General features: G+C 39.9%; 1 protein-coding gene and 1 non-coding gene across 6 annotated transcripts in view; both read left to right on the top strand.

Annotated features, from left to right (window-relative positions):
- EEF2K (eukaryotic elongation factor 2 kinase) overlaps nt 1-15321 on the top strand; it is a 34313-nt gene extending 18992 nt beyond the window's left edge. For 4 of the 5 annotated variants that reach the window (XM_085301969.1, XM_085301992.1, XM_085301960.1 and 1 more), the window contains 12 exons: nt 1676-1825; nt 3684-3816; nt 4523-4650; nt 5224-5425; nt 5665-5732; nt 6480-6557; nt 7385-7447; nt 8705-8839; nt 10062-10250; nt 10664-10788; nt 11711-11889; nt 12582-15321. In XM_085301969.1, coding sequence (XP_085158095.1) covers nt 1676-1825; nt 3684-3816; nt 4523-4650; nt 5224-5425; nt 5665-5732; nt 6480-6557; nt 7385-7447; nt 8705-8839; nt 10062-10250; nt 10664-10788; nt 11711-11889; nt 12582-12691 — 1560 coding nt within the window. In that variant the 3' untranslated portion in view covers nt 12692-15321. The remainder of the gene's footprint in view (nt 1-1675; nt 1826-3683; nt 3817-4522; nt 4651-5223; nt 5426-5664; nt 5733-6479; nt 6558-7384; nt 7448-8704; nt 8840-10061; nt 10251-10663; nt 10789-11710; nt 11890-12581) is intronic. The other variant, XM_085301984.1, reaches the window with a different exon arrangement.
- Nucleotides 15322-17949: 2628 nt separating this feature from the next.
- Nucleotides 17950-18031, top strand: TRNAL-AAG (transfer RNA leucine (anticodon AAG)). Its single transcript has one exon. It is a non-coding gene; the product is annotated as a tRNA-Leu (tRNA).
- The last annotated feature ends 143 nt before the right edge of the window (nt 18032-18174 follow it).

Here is an 18174-nt window from a genome sequence, read left to right as displayed (position 1 = left end):
AATGCAGAAATTGCTTTTCTCATTCAAAGTCACTGGCTGCTTGTTTGTGAGTGTCTGACTGTTCTCAGCTGTTGACTCAAGACCAAAATAGAAGTGTTTGCTCTTTTAGATATTTGCCCAGCTGCTTTTCAGATAACCAGTAGTGTCACAGAATTTGTTGCTAGCAGCAGTCTGAGCAATCACTTAACTGTTAGTGCACCTGGAAAGTAAGATGCCCAAGTCTTGTAAAGGTATCTAAACTGGCATTGATTTCAGGGACAGCTGAGAACCCACATGATTTTATAAAGCTGTCCTATGTTGCCTAAATGCAGGCTTCTGAGGAGAGGTCAACAACTTTCTAAAAAATGAAGATGATATGGTTTTGTTTCTTTTAGATGTCTCAGTGAAAATACTAGCATACAGTTTACAATATGAAGCATTCAGTAAAATATGATAACTCCCAGACTCTGGGTGCAGCAAGAAAAGTTCTTGTCCTGTGTGTAGAGGGTATGCATAAGCAGGCAGGACTGAGGAAGAAATGGTTCCACTGTTTTTCTAACTGCATTTTTGGGGTCCATGCTAAGCATTCTGTATGATCTTGCAAATGTGGCTAGCATAGCTTTGTACTTCATGATGGTAAGTTGGATAATTTGGTCAAAGTGGATCCTGGACAAAAGCATCTCCAGGAGCAATCAACTTTCAAAGGATGAGAATTAAAACGCAGAGATGAAGGACTGCAACTGTCACTCATTCTCACCAAATAGCTGTTTCTCTTTGTTTACTGTGTCCATTATATCTATTAATGTAGCTGTCAAGTCCCTTTAATATGCTGCTTGTACTGACTGCCTGACAGTAATTGTGGCTTCAAATGAGTGAAAGAGCAAACAGGTGGGAAAGGTGCTCACTTGCACTGTGGGGAGTAGGATTCTGCTTTTGGCTCTGCCACAGGCTGTGTAACATGTGACGAGAAGGTTGGGTCAAAAAGTATGCCTTGGTGTGAGGGCCTTAAAAATTTAGTAGTCAAAGTTAGTGAATGATTTTGAATATGTGGACTGTGTGCTTTTCTTTTCTTTTTTTTTTTTTTTTTTTAATCTGAGGGTAACCCCTTGTTGTAGATGTAGTTAATAACGACCTGCCTCATAGCAACAAGGTGAGGTATACGATGAAGTGCACACAAAGGAACATAGAGAACTTGTATACGCCACAGGAAAGCTGTAAACAAAGTGACGGTTGTGATTCTCTTTAGGAATATGCCCAGGACAGAGGGAGCAGATGAAGCAGGATGCAGAATATCTGAGTGGTGGAAAGTCTTCAGTCCTCTTCTGAAGAGCTATTTCTACAAGTTGTGCAGTAGTTACTGCGCATTCTGCTCTGGGTATAGGCTATTTGCTGTGTACTCTTAAAGTACTCAGAAAAAAATGAAATAGCCAGCATTTACTAAGAATTTTGCAGAGGGACGTGTCACAGAATTGAGTTTCTGTGACTGCTTTTAAAGTTATACTTTTGAATGTATGGAATTCCCCCAGTAACCTGGGAAGCAAATGACTTGCCCTATCTCTTTGTTAAACAAACAGATCTTTGCAATTGTTCAACTCCTTTCATTAGCAACGTTTTCACAGCTGGAGACTTCACACAGTCTGGCTTTGATCTGAAGACAGTATTCTGTAAGTCACTGTTTACCTTCCTACCTTCCCAGGTGGATATAGTACAGATTTGCATTATTGAAATGAAGAACAGACCTGGAAAGCCTCTGTTTCATCTGGAACATTACATAGAGGGCAAATACATCAAATACAACTCAAATTCTGGATTTGTGCGAGATGACAACATTCGTCTTACTCCGCAAGTAAGGCTTTGTTTGATGTTTTCCATAGTGTCTGCTGCAGGGAATTTCTTGGCTGTGCCCAGAGGTCTTGCATTGCTGCCAAGAAAGGAAACTGCAGGCTTTCCAGTACAACGCCAGATTAATTGCTCTTTTTGCAGCATATGCTCTCCTTTTTGGGGGGCCTGCTCTTTCAAGCACTGAGTACTTCTTTATTGCATTTGTGTATGTTGATTTTAGTTAAGTTGAATGTGCTTAATGCTCTTTAGAAACCATAAGCCCTTTCACACTAATTATAATTGCAGACATCAAAACTTTTCAATATCACTTCAAATTAAAGGGAGGGAGAGAGTACCATATTAAGTACTAAATAGTCTTCTAATACCTCAGAGTCATATAGAAGAGGAGGGGAGCAGATCTGCACCTTGTGTAAATAGGTGTGTACCTTATTTGCATCTAAGGATCTAGCTCTTCAGATAGAGCGTTTGATTAGGTGAATCTGAGRCTGATTATAGAAATAAAGCTGCAGACTTCAAGTGACTTCTTGAATCTCGCAGAACTTTTAAAATACCTGTCAAAATGCAAAGTGGTCAGCATACCAAAGGAACTGGTTTTGCTGGGGTTTTTTGTTTTATTTTTTGCTATTTTTAAGGTATTTGTCATGCTGCTTAATGTAGGCAGAGGATTCATGTTCTGGACTGTCTTTTGTACACTGAATCAGTGCTATGCTTTCACAGGTTGGGAACAAAATGTTCTGTGAGATTTGCTGCAGCTACAATGTTTGTCTATCACCACCAGTCACCTCCCCCAGGCCTGGCAGTGCTTTTCTGGAGGCCTTCCCAGAAGATTCCTAATGTCTCAGCTTTAAGCCAAATATATATATTTTTTAATATACTTGACATTCTTGAAATGCAGCATTTAAGGAACACAAACATCCACTTCAGTATCCCATACATGCTGATCTGGCTCTACATTCCATTCAGGGGGACCTCCCAGAGGATATACTAAAGGAAGGAGAATTCCAGGGGACGCTCACGTTTTCCTTTTGCAAAATCTGGCAGAGCTTTGCCCATCCGCAGAAGGAGGCAGTGTCCCAGAGCTACTGTGCTTGGAGATCCACAGGCGCAGTTGGGATGTTTATGCAAAAGTGATTCTACACTGGTTCCTGAGCCTGCTGCTATTCTCCCTCTAGTTATGTTCTGCCCAGAAGCTCCCCACTTGTTAAGGTGAAAGCTGCAGGGGAAAGCAGAATACATAGTATAGAAAGGAGGAATGAAATAATCTCCTCTCCAGTGCATGTCCCTATTGCTGCTCTTCCTCCAGCCTCTCCCAGTCATTCTCCGAGTTGGAGACAGACTGGAGAAGCAATGCCATAGACACAAGATATTCCTTTCCATTTGGGAGATCTGTGTTCAAAATTTCCTTCCTCATTTGGACCTGCGGAACCATTACTTCTCCACCAACAAATACTTAGCAGTGAAATTAGTCACCTCAGAGGATACTAGACCTTTGATACAGTCTACAGGGCAATATTCAGTGCAACAATTTGTCAGGATCTCTCAGTGCTTCTGTTATGCCCTGAAGGCCAAAATTAAGGGCCAAATCCTGCTTGTTTGACTCACATGATTTCACATGAGCCAATCAACAAGAATTCCAAGGCATGATCCAGAGATTCAGTGTGATTATGGCCATACATCGTCTACTCTAGGGCTAAAAATCTACTATGTTCTTCAGGCCTCATTGCTTTCATCATACTGTTTATACTGGTTTTGTTTCACCAGTAGAGTTATCCAATTTCTTTGCCAATTTATAAGTGTTGTATAAATACCACCGTTTTCAGGAGATCAAGGGAGTTTCTTTAGACTTCTGTGCTTCCTTGCAGGCATTTAGTCACTTCACCTTTGAGCGCTCAGGACACCAGCTGATAGTGGTTGATATCCAGGGAGTTGGAGATCTATATACAGACCCTCAGATCCATACAGAGAGTGGTACAGACTTTGGAGATGGCAACCTAGGTAAAATCAATTATTCTGCTTCGTGTTCTAATTGCTATTCATTTTCTCATTCCGGCTGTCCGCTGAGTAGCGGTTGCATGGCAGCTGTCCCACGCTGGCATATTTAAAATGGGTGCTGACCTTGGCTCTTCTCTGGGGACCTACTCTTAGATCAGCCAAGTAATGAAATTAGATAGCTTCCTACAATGTGAGAGCAATAATCCTAGCCTTTAAATTCCTTGCCAAGTCACAGGAATGGATCCAGCTGAGTGTAGAGGGGTAAGTCTTGCATACTTTTAAAGCTCCAAGTGCCCATACATAAAGTTGTTGAGGAGACACTGCAGGTTTTGTAAATGGGATTGAAGTTAGGCTTGTGTTTCTCAATGCTGCAGCTCATTTCTTGGGTTATTTTATGCTGTGCATACGTAGTTTTTGAGATTGTTGCAGACTTAGAAGAAATGAGTATGAACAGCAGGTTTTAAAACAGTTATGTTGAGCTGTGTGTACAAAGAAGCACTTCGTTCTTTCTTTCTCTTTGGCTTCTTAGAATTATAATGGTTAATCTTATCTTTAAATTCACACTACATTTTAAAATACCTCAATTCCTTTTAAGAAAATATGTTGGGACTATCAGCTTCTCATAGGTTTTACCCAAAGCTTATATGATGGTTCCCTTTCTTCACTGTTGTTTATTTTTTGTATGTTTGTTTTTTCCCCAATGCCATAGGTGTTCGAGGTATGGCCTTGTTCTTTCATTCTCATTCCTGCAACAAGATTTGCAAAAGCATGGGGCTTGCACCGTTTGATCTTTCATCCAAAGAGAGAGATGCCTTGGATTATAATAACAAATTGCTTGTAAGTGTTTGAAAAAAAAGTATAATTAAGCAATATGGTTGGTTTACTCTAACTTTAAAACCCCACAACTAAAACAAATATAGTATTTACATGGCAGATAAAACCACCTTAATAACAAATGTTGCAGTTAAAAAAAAAAAAATCTAAAGCTGAATCATCCGTTCTTGGCTCTGAATTCATGATGTTGCTTTAATGAATAGGAACCTTATAACATATATATATATATTTAGAATCAAGTAGATCTTTAATGCTGAAATCATTAGTTGGAAGGTCACAAAACAAGTAATTTGGGGAGGAAAAAGAATCAAAGTGCTTATCTTCAACTGATCTCAACTTCAACAGATATTGGTGGGACTATGACTGCAGAATTCAGCCTAGTCTTTGAAAGAAATGTCATGTTTTTTGAAGGTATATGCTTTTTAAAAAAGCAAATAAATATGCATACATGCATGTACTTATAAGCCCCTCCCTTTGTAGAAAACCTCTAATAAGCATACATTTTGGCCTATGCACCGTATTTAAAATAAAGAGAAGGGAAGCATTATTGATGTAGTTTTCTTTTAATTTGCCAAGAAGTCTGCTCAGACAATTGTGCGTGGCACAGAGGAAAAATGTGGAAGCAGCCGGGTGAGAACGATCTCTGGTAGTCGGCCTCCTCTACTTTTCCGCTTGTCTGAAAACTCCGGAGATGAAAGTATGAGCGATGTGGCATTTGACTCTCTACCCTGCTCACCTTCCTCAGCAACACCTCACAGCCAAAAGATGGACATGCTTAGTGAGTGAGCCTCATATATAACTTCCTTGATCCTGAGCATTTGGCAATGACTTGTTTTATGTTAGCATGTTGAATTTGGTCCCAAATACTTGTCTTCCAAAGAATACTTGGCATTCATGTTTAAGCAGTAATAAAACTCATCTTTATGAGATACTGCTGTGAAAAACTAAGATGATATCTAAAGCTTCCTTCTCAAGCATGTTATTCTTAGAATAAGGAAAAAATGTTTTTCTTCCTAGATTGGCCTGTGTTCAATGAAGTGGATAACTTGGTTCACAAAGACTATGATCAGCTTGATAACCAAAGGGTGAGTGTCTTCCTGACAGAAAATGAGATTGCAGTTCCTTAATGAATTTAAAGTACTACCAGTAGGCCTTGTAAAGGCACAAAAAGGCTCTCTGCCTGCTTTCAGTGCTATAGGTCATATTGCTTTCATGAATCTGTTGTTTTTCCTTTGTTGGAAACACTTTGTTTTAAAACATTTTTTTTTCTTTCTTATTTTTCCTTCAGAAATTTATTTGCATCTAGTGTGTTTTAACAGATAGTACAGTGTGTATCTGTTTACCTGTGTGCGTGTTTTCTCTCTGGAGCTTGTGCCAACTTTTGTGGTGTGAAAGCTAAACAGAATCCCCATTGATTAGCTCTCTGTGAATACTGACACTGTGGGCTGTCAGAGAATCCCCTGAGGAGACTACCACAAGTATTATAAGGGCATTTTCCTACACTGGGGCCTTAGTTCCAGGGACTGCCAGTTATTGGTTTATCTTTTAACTGGCTACTACTGAAGAGTGAAAACTATATTAAGTGGACTCTTGGTCTGATCTTGTATATGAGTCTTTGAATTCTGAGTATTTAAGAGGGAGTGTAAGCGTGGACTGGGCCTTCTGAGTCATTAACTCCTGTTCTGTCGCAGGTAGCACAGCTTCCAATCCTTTTCAACCTGTAAACCTACGTATCTAATTAAAACTAGTATAAGATTTGTCCTGTGGGAAATATCCAGCTGAGATCTTTACAAAGGATGGTGCTGATACTGTGTTGCTTTGTTCTTTTATAGGATTTTGAAAATGGTGGAGACAGTGGCTATCCCAGTGAAAAGAGAAGTGAACTAGAAGATTTGGATCATAGAGACAGGGTAAGAACTTAGTTTGAGGTTATCAGTGGATTGGATCTCTTGTTCATACTTGAAGCAAATCTGTAGAAAAATCTCTCTCTTTTTTTTTTTAATCCCTCTTGCTCTGATTTGTAAATGGAGGAAGTAGTTGGAAAGAAATTCACACATGCTGCAAAATTACTTACTCATCTTGGGAATGGTAATGACACTTTTGCAGGAAAAATACTATTTGTAATGAGGAATTTAATTTCAAATGTTAAATTTGATTGTGTGATGTTGAGTTTTTTTGAAGTGTTTTATATTGCATTTGAAAGCCATATGTTACAATCAGCTTTTGTTATAGGGAATCCATGAATATGACCAACTTTCAGACTCTTACCCTCCCTACCTTCTGTGACTTCATATAATTTGAGATACCACAGAGCTCAATGTTATAGGGAGTTAATAATATGCAGCTTTGGAATTCCTGTGGGTCAGTTGGTTACTCCTTTAAAATACAAACTTATAAAGAAATGCTTCTTGACCTGAAGACCATAATTTGGTATTTGATTAGTGGACAGGAAAGAGAATACTGCTTCCAAGCATGCTACCTCTTTTGTATCAAGAAATCACCTTTGAGGGGGGACAATGTATTTGTTGTAGAATATCTAGTTAACAGGACTAAAGCCTGGCTGTGCAATATTTTTTACCTCTTTTTATATCAAAACATCACTGAGAGAAGAGAATCCAATGGAAACTATTTTCATTACTGTTGCTACTAATTTTGCTGGATAGGAATAGTCCAGAGGGGTGACTAGCATGCATCAGTTGCTGAAAATTAAGTGATGCAAATCTTTACATTAACACAGGGCCATTCAAACAACAACCGAAGACATGAATCTGATGAAGACAGTTTGGGAAACTCTGCAAGGGTAAGTAAAGCAGCAATGTTAATATACAATGAGTCTACCACTCTGCTTGTACTTTGTTCCACTCATCTGCCATCTAACTTCACATCACAACATCAGATGTTAGTTTTCTTTCTTTTTCAATGCAGAATAATATTTCTATCAATAATAACTTACTCCTTAATGTTCTTTTCTTTTTTGCTTTATTTTTCAATTAAACACTATTATAAATAAATTCTGTCACCTCCATGAATGATCTCTAGTGTAAATTAATAATTCTACATGAATTTCTCACCATTTCATATTGGGGGAGGAGATCTGCTTAACTACATACTTCCTTTTTGTGCTTTATTTATGGAATTGTGTCCTATACATGGCTGGATGACTTATTTTTAAAACTTGAGTGTTTGAAATGTGTGAAGATAGTTGTTTGCGCTATGTGTGTTACTTGGGCTGGGGAAAAAAAAGTTCTACTTGTATGTGTTTACAAAATGTAGCTTCTGTGATAATTAGTTTCTCTGGCTAAAAACAACTTTCTTCTACAAGAAAAAAAATTGACAACAATGAATAAGTTAGTTAAATGTGCTTTTCAGAATTTTTTTTGTAGTGATTATGTATTGTGTTTCTGGAGATCGGAAGAGCTTTAACAGACTGAGGATCAGTGCCAGTAGTCTGCTGTATTGTGTTTCCTGTGTGTGCCTCCAAGGGCTTTCATTTTGATACTATTGTTTTCAGCTAGTGTTTCTGATCTGCCCATGATTTTTAATAGTAGTTTATTATCACTTGTGTTGGACAGCCTGAGAAGCACCAATATATGTATCTGTCTATTTTCTTCTGAATTATTACTGAGATGAGTTTCATTTTTCTAGAATTGCTGAATGTGTTTAAAATTTTTATTTATTTATTTGAAACACTGATCAGAAACGTATGGGTTTAATTTTATGTGTATAGGTGGCCTCACTGCTTGCAGTGTGAATATTCAGCTGCTTATTTTCATATGTGCCTATCTTTTGGTTCAGGACTTAAAGATTATTTTGTATGTTTGACACAGAGCACAGAAATGGAGTTTTACTACTTTTTGTTGTTGTCTTGGTGTTTTAGTGAAGAATAGTAACCAATTACTCAGCTACTAATGTGACTTTTGAAAACAGTATCTTAATTTACCATATTTACTAATAAGCTGTAGTATGATTAGATTTTTAGATTTCTGAATGGTATTCCATATAAATAGTTTGAAAATTTTTAATTTCAGATACAAATGATAGTATATTCCTATTTTAGGTCAGTGTGGAGAAATGGAATCTCTACAACGCTTCCAGAGTCCACATCCACAGACCATCCTGTGTGGCTCAAGAAATTCAGAGGCTCAATGCATTAGAACTTGAAAAGAAAATTGGGAAGTCAATCCTTGGGAAGGTAGGATGAGTCTAATAATTCTGGTCTTTCCAACTGGAAAGAAACGTGTTTGTTACTTACAAAGTGGTGTCCATCTGCACTAGTTACTCACACAAACAAAAAGAAATATTACGCCATAGCTTCATGTCACTTAGTCATATTTTATAAAGGAAGTCTGAACTCGCTAATGGATGACTTCCCTGTGCTTTTGGACTTGCAACATCTGAACTCTTTTGGGAAGGACCCTGCTGTTCATTCATCTGCCCTCCCAGGGGCATCAGGCAAAGCAGATAAAGCACAGTAAATGTGATGTGCCTGACGCTCATACATTGGAAGTAGGCCTGGCTTGGCTCCTGACGAATAGCAGCATAGATCAGCTCTTTTTACCCCAAACTCCCCCAGACAATTCAAATGTGAATTAAGTTTTGGCTTATGCATGGGCTTGAGTCCACACTCAAAACACTGTGTAGACCTTCCCAAACATCCTGAGAGCCTCTTGCTGTTTGAAAAGAAACATGCCTTTTGTGGGGCGGGGGGGCAGATCAAAATCCCAATGCAAGTTTGGAATGAAATCTTACTCCCATTGAGAGTTCGGTGGTACCAGAATTTTACCTTGAATAAGAGACCTTCTTTGCTTTCTGTGTTTCAGATTAATTCTCTTCCTGTGTGGGCTCTTGCTGTACAGAAAGGTCTATGAGTGAGGATTACTGTAGTTTGCCCTTCTGGCTGGGACATTAGGACTTTGCAGACTGTGGTGCCACCTAGCCATGGTGCTTTTTACTACAGTTCCCTCCTAAAAGTCTCCAAAGCCCCTATGCTGGGACAGGCACATGCTCCCTAAGACCTGGTGCTCTGGAGTGACTGCCTCCTGGGTACAGCTTAGGGTGTAGTAGTGTGGGGCAGCTTCTATCTTGCTGAATTAGGTCTTTCTCAAGTAATCAAGTTTATAAAGCTGCATGTGTCAGCAGTGCTTTTGGCCTGTTGAGCCTATTAAGGCACACGTCAGGCTCCAAGTCCCCGAGTGGTCAAGCTAGCCCTCTACTCAGATTCAGTTTGCTCTGACATGTGCATCTGTTGCCTTGTTTTGCCCTGTGTAGTTGTCTGCAAAGCAGCGAGTTAGCTTTATGCAAGTAGTCACCTCAAATAACTATTTTTTAGATAAGAAAAGTGTGGATAGACAGCTTTGGAGGAATTAGAGCTGCACTTCGTACTGGTGTATCTTTCTTGTACGATTGTGTTCTAGGTTCATTTGGCCATGGTTCGCTACCATGAAGCTGGGCGTTTCTGTGAGAAAGACAAGGAGTGGGATCAGGAGTCAGCTCTGTTTCACCTGGAGCATGCTGCAGACTGTGGGGAGCTGGAAGCCATCGCTGGACTAGGACTCATGTGCTGCCAGCTACCCCATCACATTCTTTCAGAGGTCACTCTGGAGGTAAATAGAAAGATCATAGAAAATCTAAAATCCAGAATTTTGTTCCCTTGGAAGAAATAGCATAAATATTGCAGGAAATGAAGACAAAACAATAACCATGGTTGTGTGTTCTTCTGTAGCTACAGCATTAAACATTCCTCTTCAGGGATAGCTTTGTAATTAAGGACTTGGACTAAGCTCCAAAGAAGCTGCCTAAATGATATTACTAGAATATCACTGCATAGCTTTAGGAAGTTTTTTAAAGTGATCTTTACTATTCAGCCCCTTGGCTTCTTGTGGCTGGGCCTGCTTCTCAGATGTATTAAACATTTGCAACAATTACTGGCAAGGAGAAACTGCATTTAATGATAGAGGAAGAAAGGGATGGATTTATTTAGAAACAACAATTTTAAAGGTTTTGTTTGTTTTACTAGGACACAATGGAGAATAGAAGAAAAGGATTTGATTACTTACTGAGAGCAGCAGAAGCTGGAGACCGGCCTTCCATGATTCTAGTAGCAAGGGCATATGATACAGGTGTAAATCTTGGTTCAGACAGGTACTGTGCATGACTGGGTAATCTAACCTAGTGGTACTTCCACACAGAAGAATAATATTCACTGCATATTTTTCATTCACATGAAGATCTATTAATAATGCTGAGAAATGTTTTAGAGCCATTTCAAATGTACCTAGCTGTGAATAAGAGCAGAGTTTAAATCATGATACATCAACAGAGTTCTGCTGCTAAATATCTGCATGTGTATCACATCCATCTGCATGTTTGAGTTTAGTCCTGATGGTGAGACAGAGGTTGCACTGTGGTAAACAATTCTTTTTGCTTTGAGATGGTTGACAAAATTTCCCTTGGCTTCAACAGGAGTTACATCCTTTAAAATCCTAGGATGAGTGGAAAAAATGAACCCAAGAGGGTCTGTCTGAGATGTATTACCCTAAAAATAATGGCAAAGTATTTACAACTGCCTCCTCCTAAGTGATTTTTTGAAAGTAGTTTTAAAAAACAGTGAGGTGTTTTTTTCCTAATTAAGTTGTGAAAGAACCTAAAGAACAGGACAACAGGTGAAGCTGTAAACTGATTATAGACAAGACACAGTCAGATGGATGATACATTTGTCACAATTGTAGTCTTTCACTACTTCTCATAATAAAAATAAGAATGGAAATTTCACAGAAACATGGTCCTAAAGTTGAGGATGTTGCTTCTAATTAAGCATGATTTTAAATTTTAAGACTCCATGACTTAATTTCTGACTAAGAAATAGATTGTAATTTGCTAAAAAATTATGCAGTATATTAGGTTGATTTTTGATAAATTTTGATAAAGCCTCCATGAGAGCACAAGCTTTCTTGTAGAGCACCAGGACTCTGAAGAGCTGGTGCAGAATTGAATCCTGAACCTCCAATGCAAAGTATATTTGTTTCCCAAGGTAACTGTCTTCAAAAATTATTTTTAATTTCAGAGTGCAGGATTGGAAGGAGGCGCTGTACTGGTACAATGCTGCACTGAACATGACTGACTATGATGAGGGAGGTGAATATGATGGCACTCAGGATGAGCCCCGGTATCTGCTCCTAGCCAGGGAAGCAGAGATGTTAATGACAGGAGGATTTCACTTGGACAAGGATCCACAGAAATCAGGTGAGTCTTTATTTTTGTTCCTACAGTCAGTAATCCCGCTTTTCCTCTCTTCTGCTCAACATGTACCCCAAAAATACATTTCCTGGCTCAACTGTTATAAAACATGTAGAGAAAGATCGGTGTCCTGAGTTTGTGGATGAAGCTGCAATGACCCCAAGTGATATATAATGCTGAAAATGGTGAAATAAGAGATTCTGCTGATGCCAGAGATGGTGGGTGGTGCCAGCTCCAATCCTGTGACATGCTGAGTCCATAGCAAAGCAACCTTCACTCCCTGTGAGGCCACTATACTGCAGGTTGCTGCTTGTGTTTCGAATTACAGCTGTAACTCTCAGGCCGTACACCACACTGACTTAGCCATTATGTAATCTGCATGTCAGGAGCTAAAGCCTTACAGTCGTCTTGGGGGTTATTACTGACCAGTCATATTTATGATCCTTGTAAATACATTAAAGAGTCATACTACTGTCATATCAGCAGTCAGTCATACAACTTTGAGTTGGAGAGCAAAAGCCAGGTTCCCAGCTGGTATAACTGCTGATACTAGTAAAATTCACTGTTACACCTATACATCCGGCCCTGTAACTTGACCTCAGTTTCTCTTTAGTCTCTCTTTTCATACTTTAATTGCTTCAGGGTAAAGAGGTGGCTTTTTTTTGCCAGCATAACTCTGATACTATTTCCTCCTGTAGGTGAACTGTACACAGAAGCCGCAGAAGCAGCAACAGAAGCCATGAAAGGTAGACTGGCAAATCGGTACTACCAAAAAGCTGAGGAGGCTTGGGCAATGATGGAAGAATGACACTGCAATTATGCAGTTCTTGTATATAAGATTTTTATAGAATTATTGTACTTGCCGCTAAAAAGATGTATTTTTATGTGCTGTTAACAGTTTGTGGTTTTCATATTTTAGTTTTATAACTTTATTTTGAGAGAAGAAATCTGAATATAAGTAGTATGTAGGGAACCATGGTGTACTGTTACCTGTATTTTAAAACTATAATACCAGTACAATTGAGCTTTTATATTTTTTTAACTGTTATGATTTGTTTGAGAAAAATGAAGCTGATCTGTTTATATTGCACATGCCTAGCTTTTTACACAGCAAATGATCAGTGTGTTTACATTTCTCTTCTCCTCCCATATATTTTCCTAAATCCACATCATGTCTTCATTTTTGGTGTATCTCAAGTTTAGTTGTTGCCCTTTGCATGTAAACATATTTTAAATTTAAGTATGTGAAGCATGCAACTACTCTTAATAAGTGGTTCCATTCTATCAAGCTGGTGTCATTTGGCTCTGTTGATACTCTTCTCAAATCAATTCCAGATACAATCTTTAAGTTTGGAAATAAAAAAATGGTGCTTCTACTTTGGCACCTTGAGTATTCAGGGTGGGATGTATGTTTTATTTATTACCAGCAGTGCGTATTTTTAGATCAGATCTGAACATCACTGTTTCTGATGAGGTGAGGCATTTAGCTACCTCTCTCATTTCAACATTTTGTACCATTTAATAACCTATTTATATAAAATCATACTGATCTCATATTTGTCCAGTTATGATTAGTAAAAAGATCTATAACATATTGCTGGTATGTAGTTATTTTTACAGTGACATCTCAATTTACAGTGAAGCTGGATCCTCTCACTTAAAAATGAAAATTTACTTCCCACCATTTCTAGAGATATTTGAAAAGTCTAGAGAATGTTTATTCACCTATTTCTGTGTATAGAAAATAATTTATCTAGTGTAAATAACTTCATATGTTTGATCTGCTGTCTGATGGTTCATGAATTAACTTCACATGATACTGTTTGATAAATTTAAGCTGATTGCTAAAGAATACACGCATAGCTTTATAAACTTCCAGATTATACCAGATAATTTATTAAACACTATTCTATGGTATAAATCTTACTTTCTTTGGTATTAGACATATTGTGGAGTTCTGCACCTATATTTTAGCATCCTCTCTTAAAGTTTAGAAGTGAATTTCCTGAAAAACCTCTCTTCTTCACAAGAGATAGAGGGTCATTGTTAATGGCAGTTAAAGAAAAATATATTTCTGCTGGTTACAGGGAGAAGGCATTATTATCCCCAAACACTTGAATTTCTATATCCTGTTTACATGCTCCTAAACCAGTAATGGGAAGACAAATACACCATGGTGGTTGAATTATCATTACACAGAGGTAGATTTCTTTCAAATCCAGTATTATGTTCCAAAGCTCCAGTGCCATCTCTACAGTTGTTATAGGAGCTAGTCCTATTTCTTGGTCTTGGTTAACAGTAGTTTTGTAGGAGATGAAGCCAGAAAGGTTCTGTCTTCAGGCTTTTCAGTCCCTGAGGTTGTAGATTGGCATGAATAAAGGGACAACCACTATGGAGTGCAGAATGATTCATAATTCTCACCAGCCTCACTCTAGCAAAGCTGTTAGGTAGGTAATAAGCTAGATATTAAAATGCTCAAGTTCTTTGGACCTAATATGCTGAAACTGAACTAGAATTTGTACGATCACAGCTTAGGTGGATACTTTAAGTGCCTATCCACAGTTCTGCTTTAGGTGCCTACAGCCTCTTATGGATGTGGCCTTTTGCTCTTTCATTCAAAGCCGTAAAATAACAGCTCTTGCGCCCTTCATCTCTGAGAACAGTTGAACAATCACAGTGTTTTGTGCAGAACTGATACAGTATAGGCACTATAACATACACAGACAAAGGATTAATTTTTCTGTACAGTGTTGATGCCAAGACTTTGAGATTTTTCCATGAGAAAGAAGCAGATATGTAACAACCCCACCACCCTTGTAGGGAGGGGAGGTGATTGAATGTGTCCATCCAAAATGTAAGTAAAGGACTTAAGAGTATAATTACTGAAACTCTTTGACATAGTTTAATTTGCTAATTTCTGTAGTTGCTAGAATTGCTGATAGTTCTCTGGTATGTAAATCTGATCACAGCTCTGAAAAATGTAATAATCAATACTTTTTTTGTAAATGTTACTTTTTTAATGATGTAAGCTGCATTCTGTCATAATGTGGTATCGTATTATTTAGCTATACAATAAGTAGGAGTTTGAATGATTTACAAATTAAACTGGTTTACAGAAATATGCTCAATTTTATTATTTTGAAGAGAATATGTTTGACAGACTTTTGGAATTATATTGCTATATGCTGTATTTTTAATCTATTCACAATGAACAAATAAAAATTGTATTTTTTAAAATCTGAAAGCTTAGCCCTGCAAAACTTACCCAGATGCAATGTTCCTGGGTGTCAGTGGGAGCATTGCTTGGGTAAGGACGGCAAGGTGGGAACCTTGTTTGTGTCAGCTGTGCGAGTACTGATGGCTTGCACCACTTAGTCATGTCATTCACTTCATCTGGTTTCATTCTGGCTGGTCAATAAAGTTACTCTTTTTGACACATTTTTCAATATTTTGGGTTTTCTTTTTGGTCTTGCTTTTTTTTATTTGCCAAGGTTAAATCCTGCTATCAAAAGCTCCCAGAAATCTTCTGTGTTGCTTTTATTTTTCCATCTCTGATTTCGTGTACTTTCAGCAGTCAGAGCTAAAGTGAGAGGAAATAGCTAGATGTATACCAAGAAAATATTTTCCTCAAGAAAACTAATACATGCAGTTAGATCTGCAGTGCTGGTAACGTAATACAGGATACAATGTAAGGACTGAAGTGCTCACTTGCAGGACTGTTAGAGGCCCTTTATGCCTCCAGTCTTTGCCTAGACATGAGGAAAACAAATAGCAAATATTTGGCTTGGATGATTAGAGCTGGGAGAGTTCTTGTAATGAGTACAATATCTAATTATATACTGTCATCTTTGTGTGTATATTCCTTCTTCTGTACAAGAACAAACTATTCTGGTACTAGCCCTTTTAAATTATTACAACTGGAACCCTTATTGTTGCTTTTTTATTGCTTTAATTAAACAGGTATCATTTATTTTACCTGTATAGTTTGAACAGTATGAGATTGTTCTATAGCAGAGACACTTTGCAGTAATGGAATCTCCTAACGCAAAAGCCCCAGTTGGGCTCTCTTAAGCCAGATTCACTCCAGTATCACTTAAGATTAAAAAAAAAACAGTGAAGTCTGGCACTGCAAGTCTTTCCTTTAGCTATAGCTGATGTACCAAGAGTTGGAGCCTTTGGCAAATGGACCAAAGGAAGTAGCAGATACCATCCTTCAGAATCATGAACATGGTGGACACACATTTAAGTGAAAAGTATAAATAAGAATATCACCTATTTCTTAATTATGGCTCTGCAAGTCTGATATGAATTTCGCTTTTTTTTTTCCTCTCATAGGTGTAATTCCACTTCTGTGAGTAGAGTAACTCCTGACAGACACAGGTATAATGTAGGTCATAATGTAGGTGGGCCAAATCAGAACTTCTCATCTGAATTTTAGAAGGGAGGGTTACACCTGAATCTCTGATTGAACTCTAAGCTGGTGCTTCTGGGGGCGAGTCAGCCTGTTTTCTTGTTGAATGCTCAGGGGTGTCTCGTGTGCCTCCCACTGCTGGAGACTGAACATTTTGTGGAACAGGCTCACAGGGGTACTCACCCATCAGACCTTCCCCGGTCCTTGGTCTGAATGTGATCAAAGTATGGGTGGCTCTTCTCTGCTTCTGTCCTGCATCAGGAAAGCAGTATAGTTATGCAAGTAGCTTGCACTATGTTTGACTTTTCCAGTAAGTTCACTTTTTTTTTTTTTTTTTTTTGGGGGGGGGGGTTAAAGTCCCATAATGACCATCTTGCCTCATGCCAGCTAAATTAGCAAGCTGGTGACCTAGCTGTGAGCCTAGAGGGAAGATCTGCTATTACCACCTTGGAGTGTCACAAATGGCTGATGTGAATATTCTTGAGTACATGGATTTGTACTGAGGGTGTGAAAATGCAGCAAGAAGGGGATCCCGTTCACACTTGTGTGTGTGCTATCATTCCTGAACAAAGTTTCTCAGCAGATGCAAACCTGCAGCGTCCCGGAGCAGAGCCATCTCCCGCTGCCCGAGGCCCCGGAGAGGAGAGCAGGGGCCGGGGGACGGCTCAGAGGCTCCAGTGTTTGGGGGACGCACTGGGGGAGATGAACGGACTGAGGCTCTCTGGAGTGCTCCAGCGGGTTTATTCTCTGTATCCCATTTAAATGGACTGCCATAATTACAGCATTAATGCAGCCTGATTTAAGATTTTGTGGCCCTACTTCAGGCTGGAATTCTTTCCCAGATGCAGTTCTTCAGCTCTAACAAAGAAGCAAGAATAACATCATTTTCCAAGAAATCTCACCTGACCTCCAGGCAAAATGCATGCAGAGGCTCCCGAAGGCACCTTCACAAGGTCAAGAGGAGGTGTTCCTACCCTTTCTGCAGAAGGCTGTGTTGGTGTAACACTACAGGCTCTGCCAGTCTGGTCTCTGTGTTGCAGCACAGCAGATGAAAAGGAAAAATCATAAAAGTCTAAGTTTGCACTTTTCAAATGAAGAAAGCTTGGGCTTTGAGTCAGGAAAAAAAATGTATAATTTTTGTATTCAGTGTGCAGGTGGAGCCTTGCCCCCGGCAGACCCATTCCCCTGAATTCAAAGGCCGGATGAGCCTGGTGCCGCTGCACGGTGCGGGAGCAGGGAGAGGGGAAGCGGCGCTGCGCCGGGGGTGTCTCGGGGCCTTGCGCTGTGGTATCCCCGTGGCAGCTCACCAGGGCGCAGGCAGGCTGCGCTGGCAGCAGCCCTGCCGCGCGGCCCGGCCGTGTCTCAGCTCGCCCGCAGAGCTTCCCGCGAAGCCGCACGGCTCGCCCGCGGCCGCAGGTGCCTCTGCTGCTCCCTGGGCTTCTGTAACTGCTCTCTGCACTGCTGCAACCGTGGCTTCGGTGCAGGAATGCGACACAAGCTCTGCTGTTTGTGGCGTGCAAATAGTAGGCAATGAGAGCGGCTGCTGGGACCAGTTCGTGGAAAYGTGGAGGCTGCTCAAGGGGGGAAAAAAAAGGCCGAAAAAGACAGGGCTGATGCTGCAGTAAATCCTGTGCAGAAAACAGCCCCTGCGTGGCGGTAGCGTGGCCGAGCGGTCTAAGGCGCTGGATTAAGGCTCCAGTCTCTTCGGGGGCGTGGGTTCGAATCCCACCGCTGCCAGCGGCTTCTTTTTTTCCCCCTGCGGGGCTCCGCCGCGGCCGCAGCGCCCCCCGGCGGCCGCGCCGCTGCCGAGGCATTGTGGGTAGGAGGAGGACCGCGTCCCCCACGTGCCAGCCGCAGCGACGCCAACATGGCCGCCGCCT

The sequence above is a fragment of the Rhea americana genome, unplaced genomic scaffold (genome assembly GCF_003343005.1).
Source record: "Rhea americana isolate MKP2758 unplaced genomic scaffold, rheAme1 scaffold_10, whole genome shotgun sequence".
Taxonomy (NCBI): Eukaryota; Metazoa; Chordata; class Aves; order Rheiformes; family Rheidae; genus Rhea; species Rhea americana.
The sequence above is the reverse complement of the archived record's forward strand: the minus strand, read 5'-3'. Positions and strand labels throughout refer to the sequence as shown.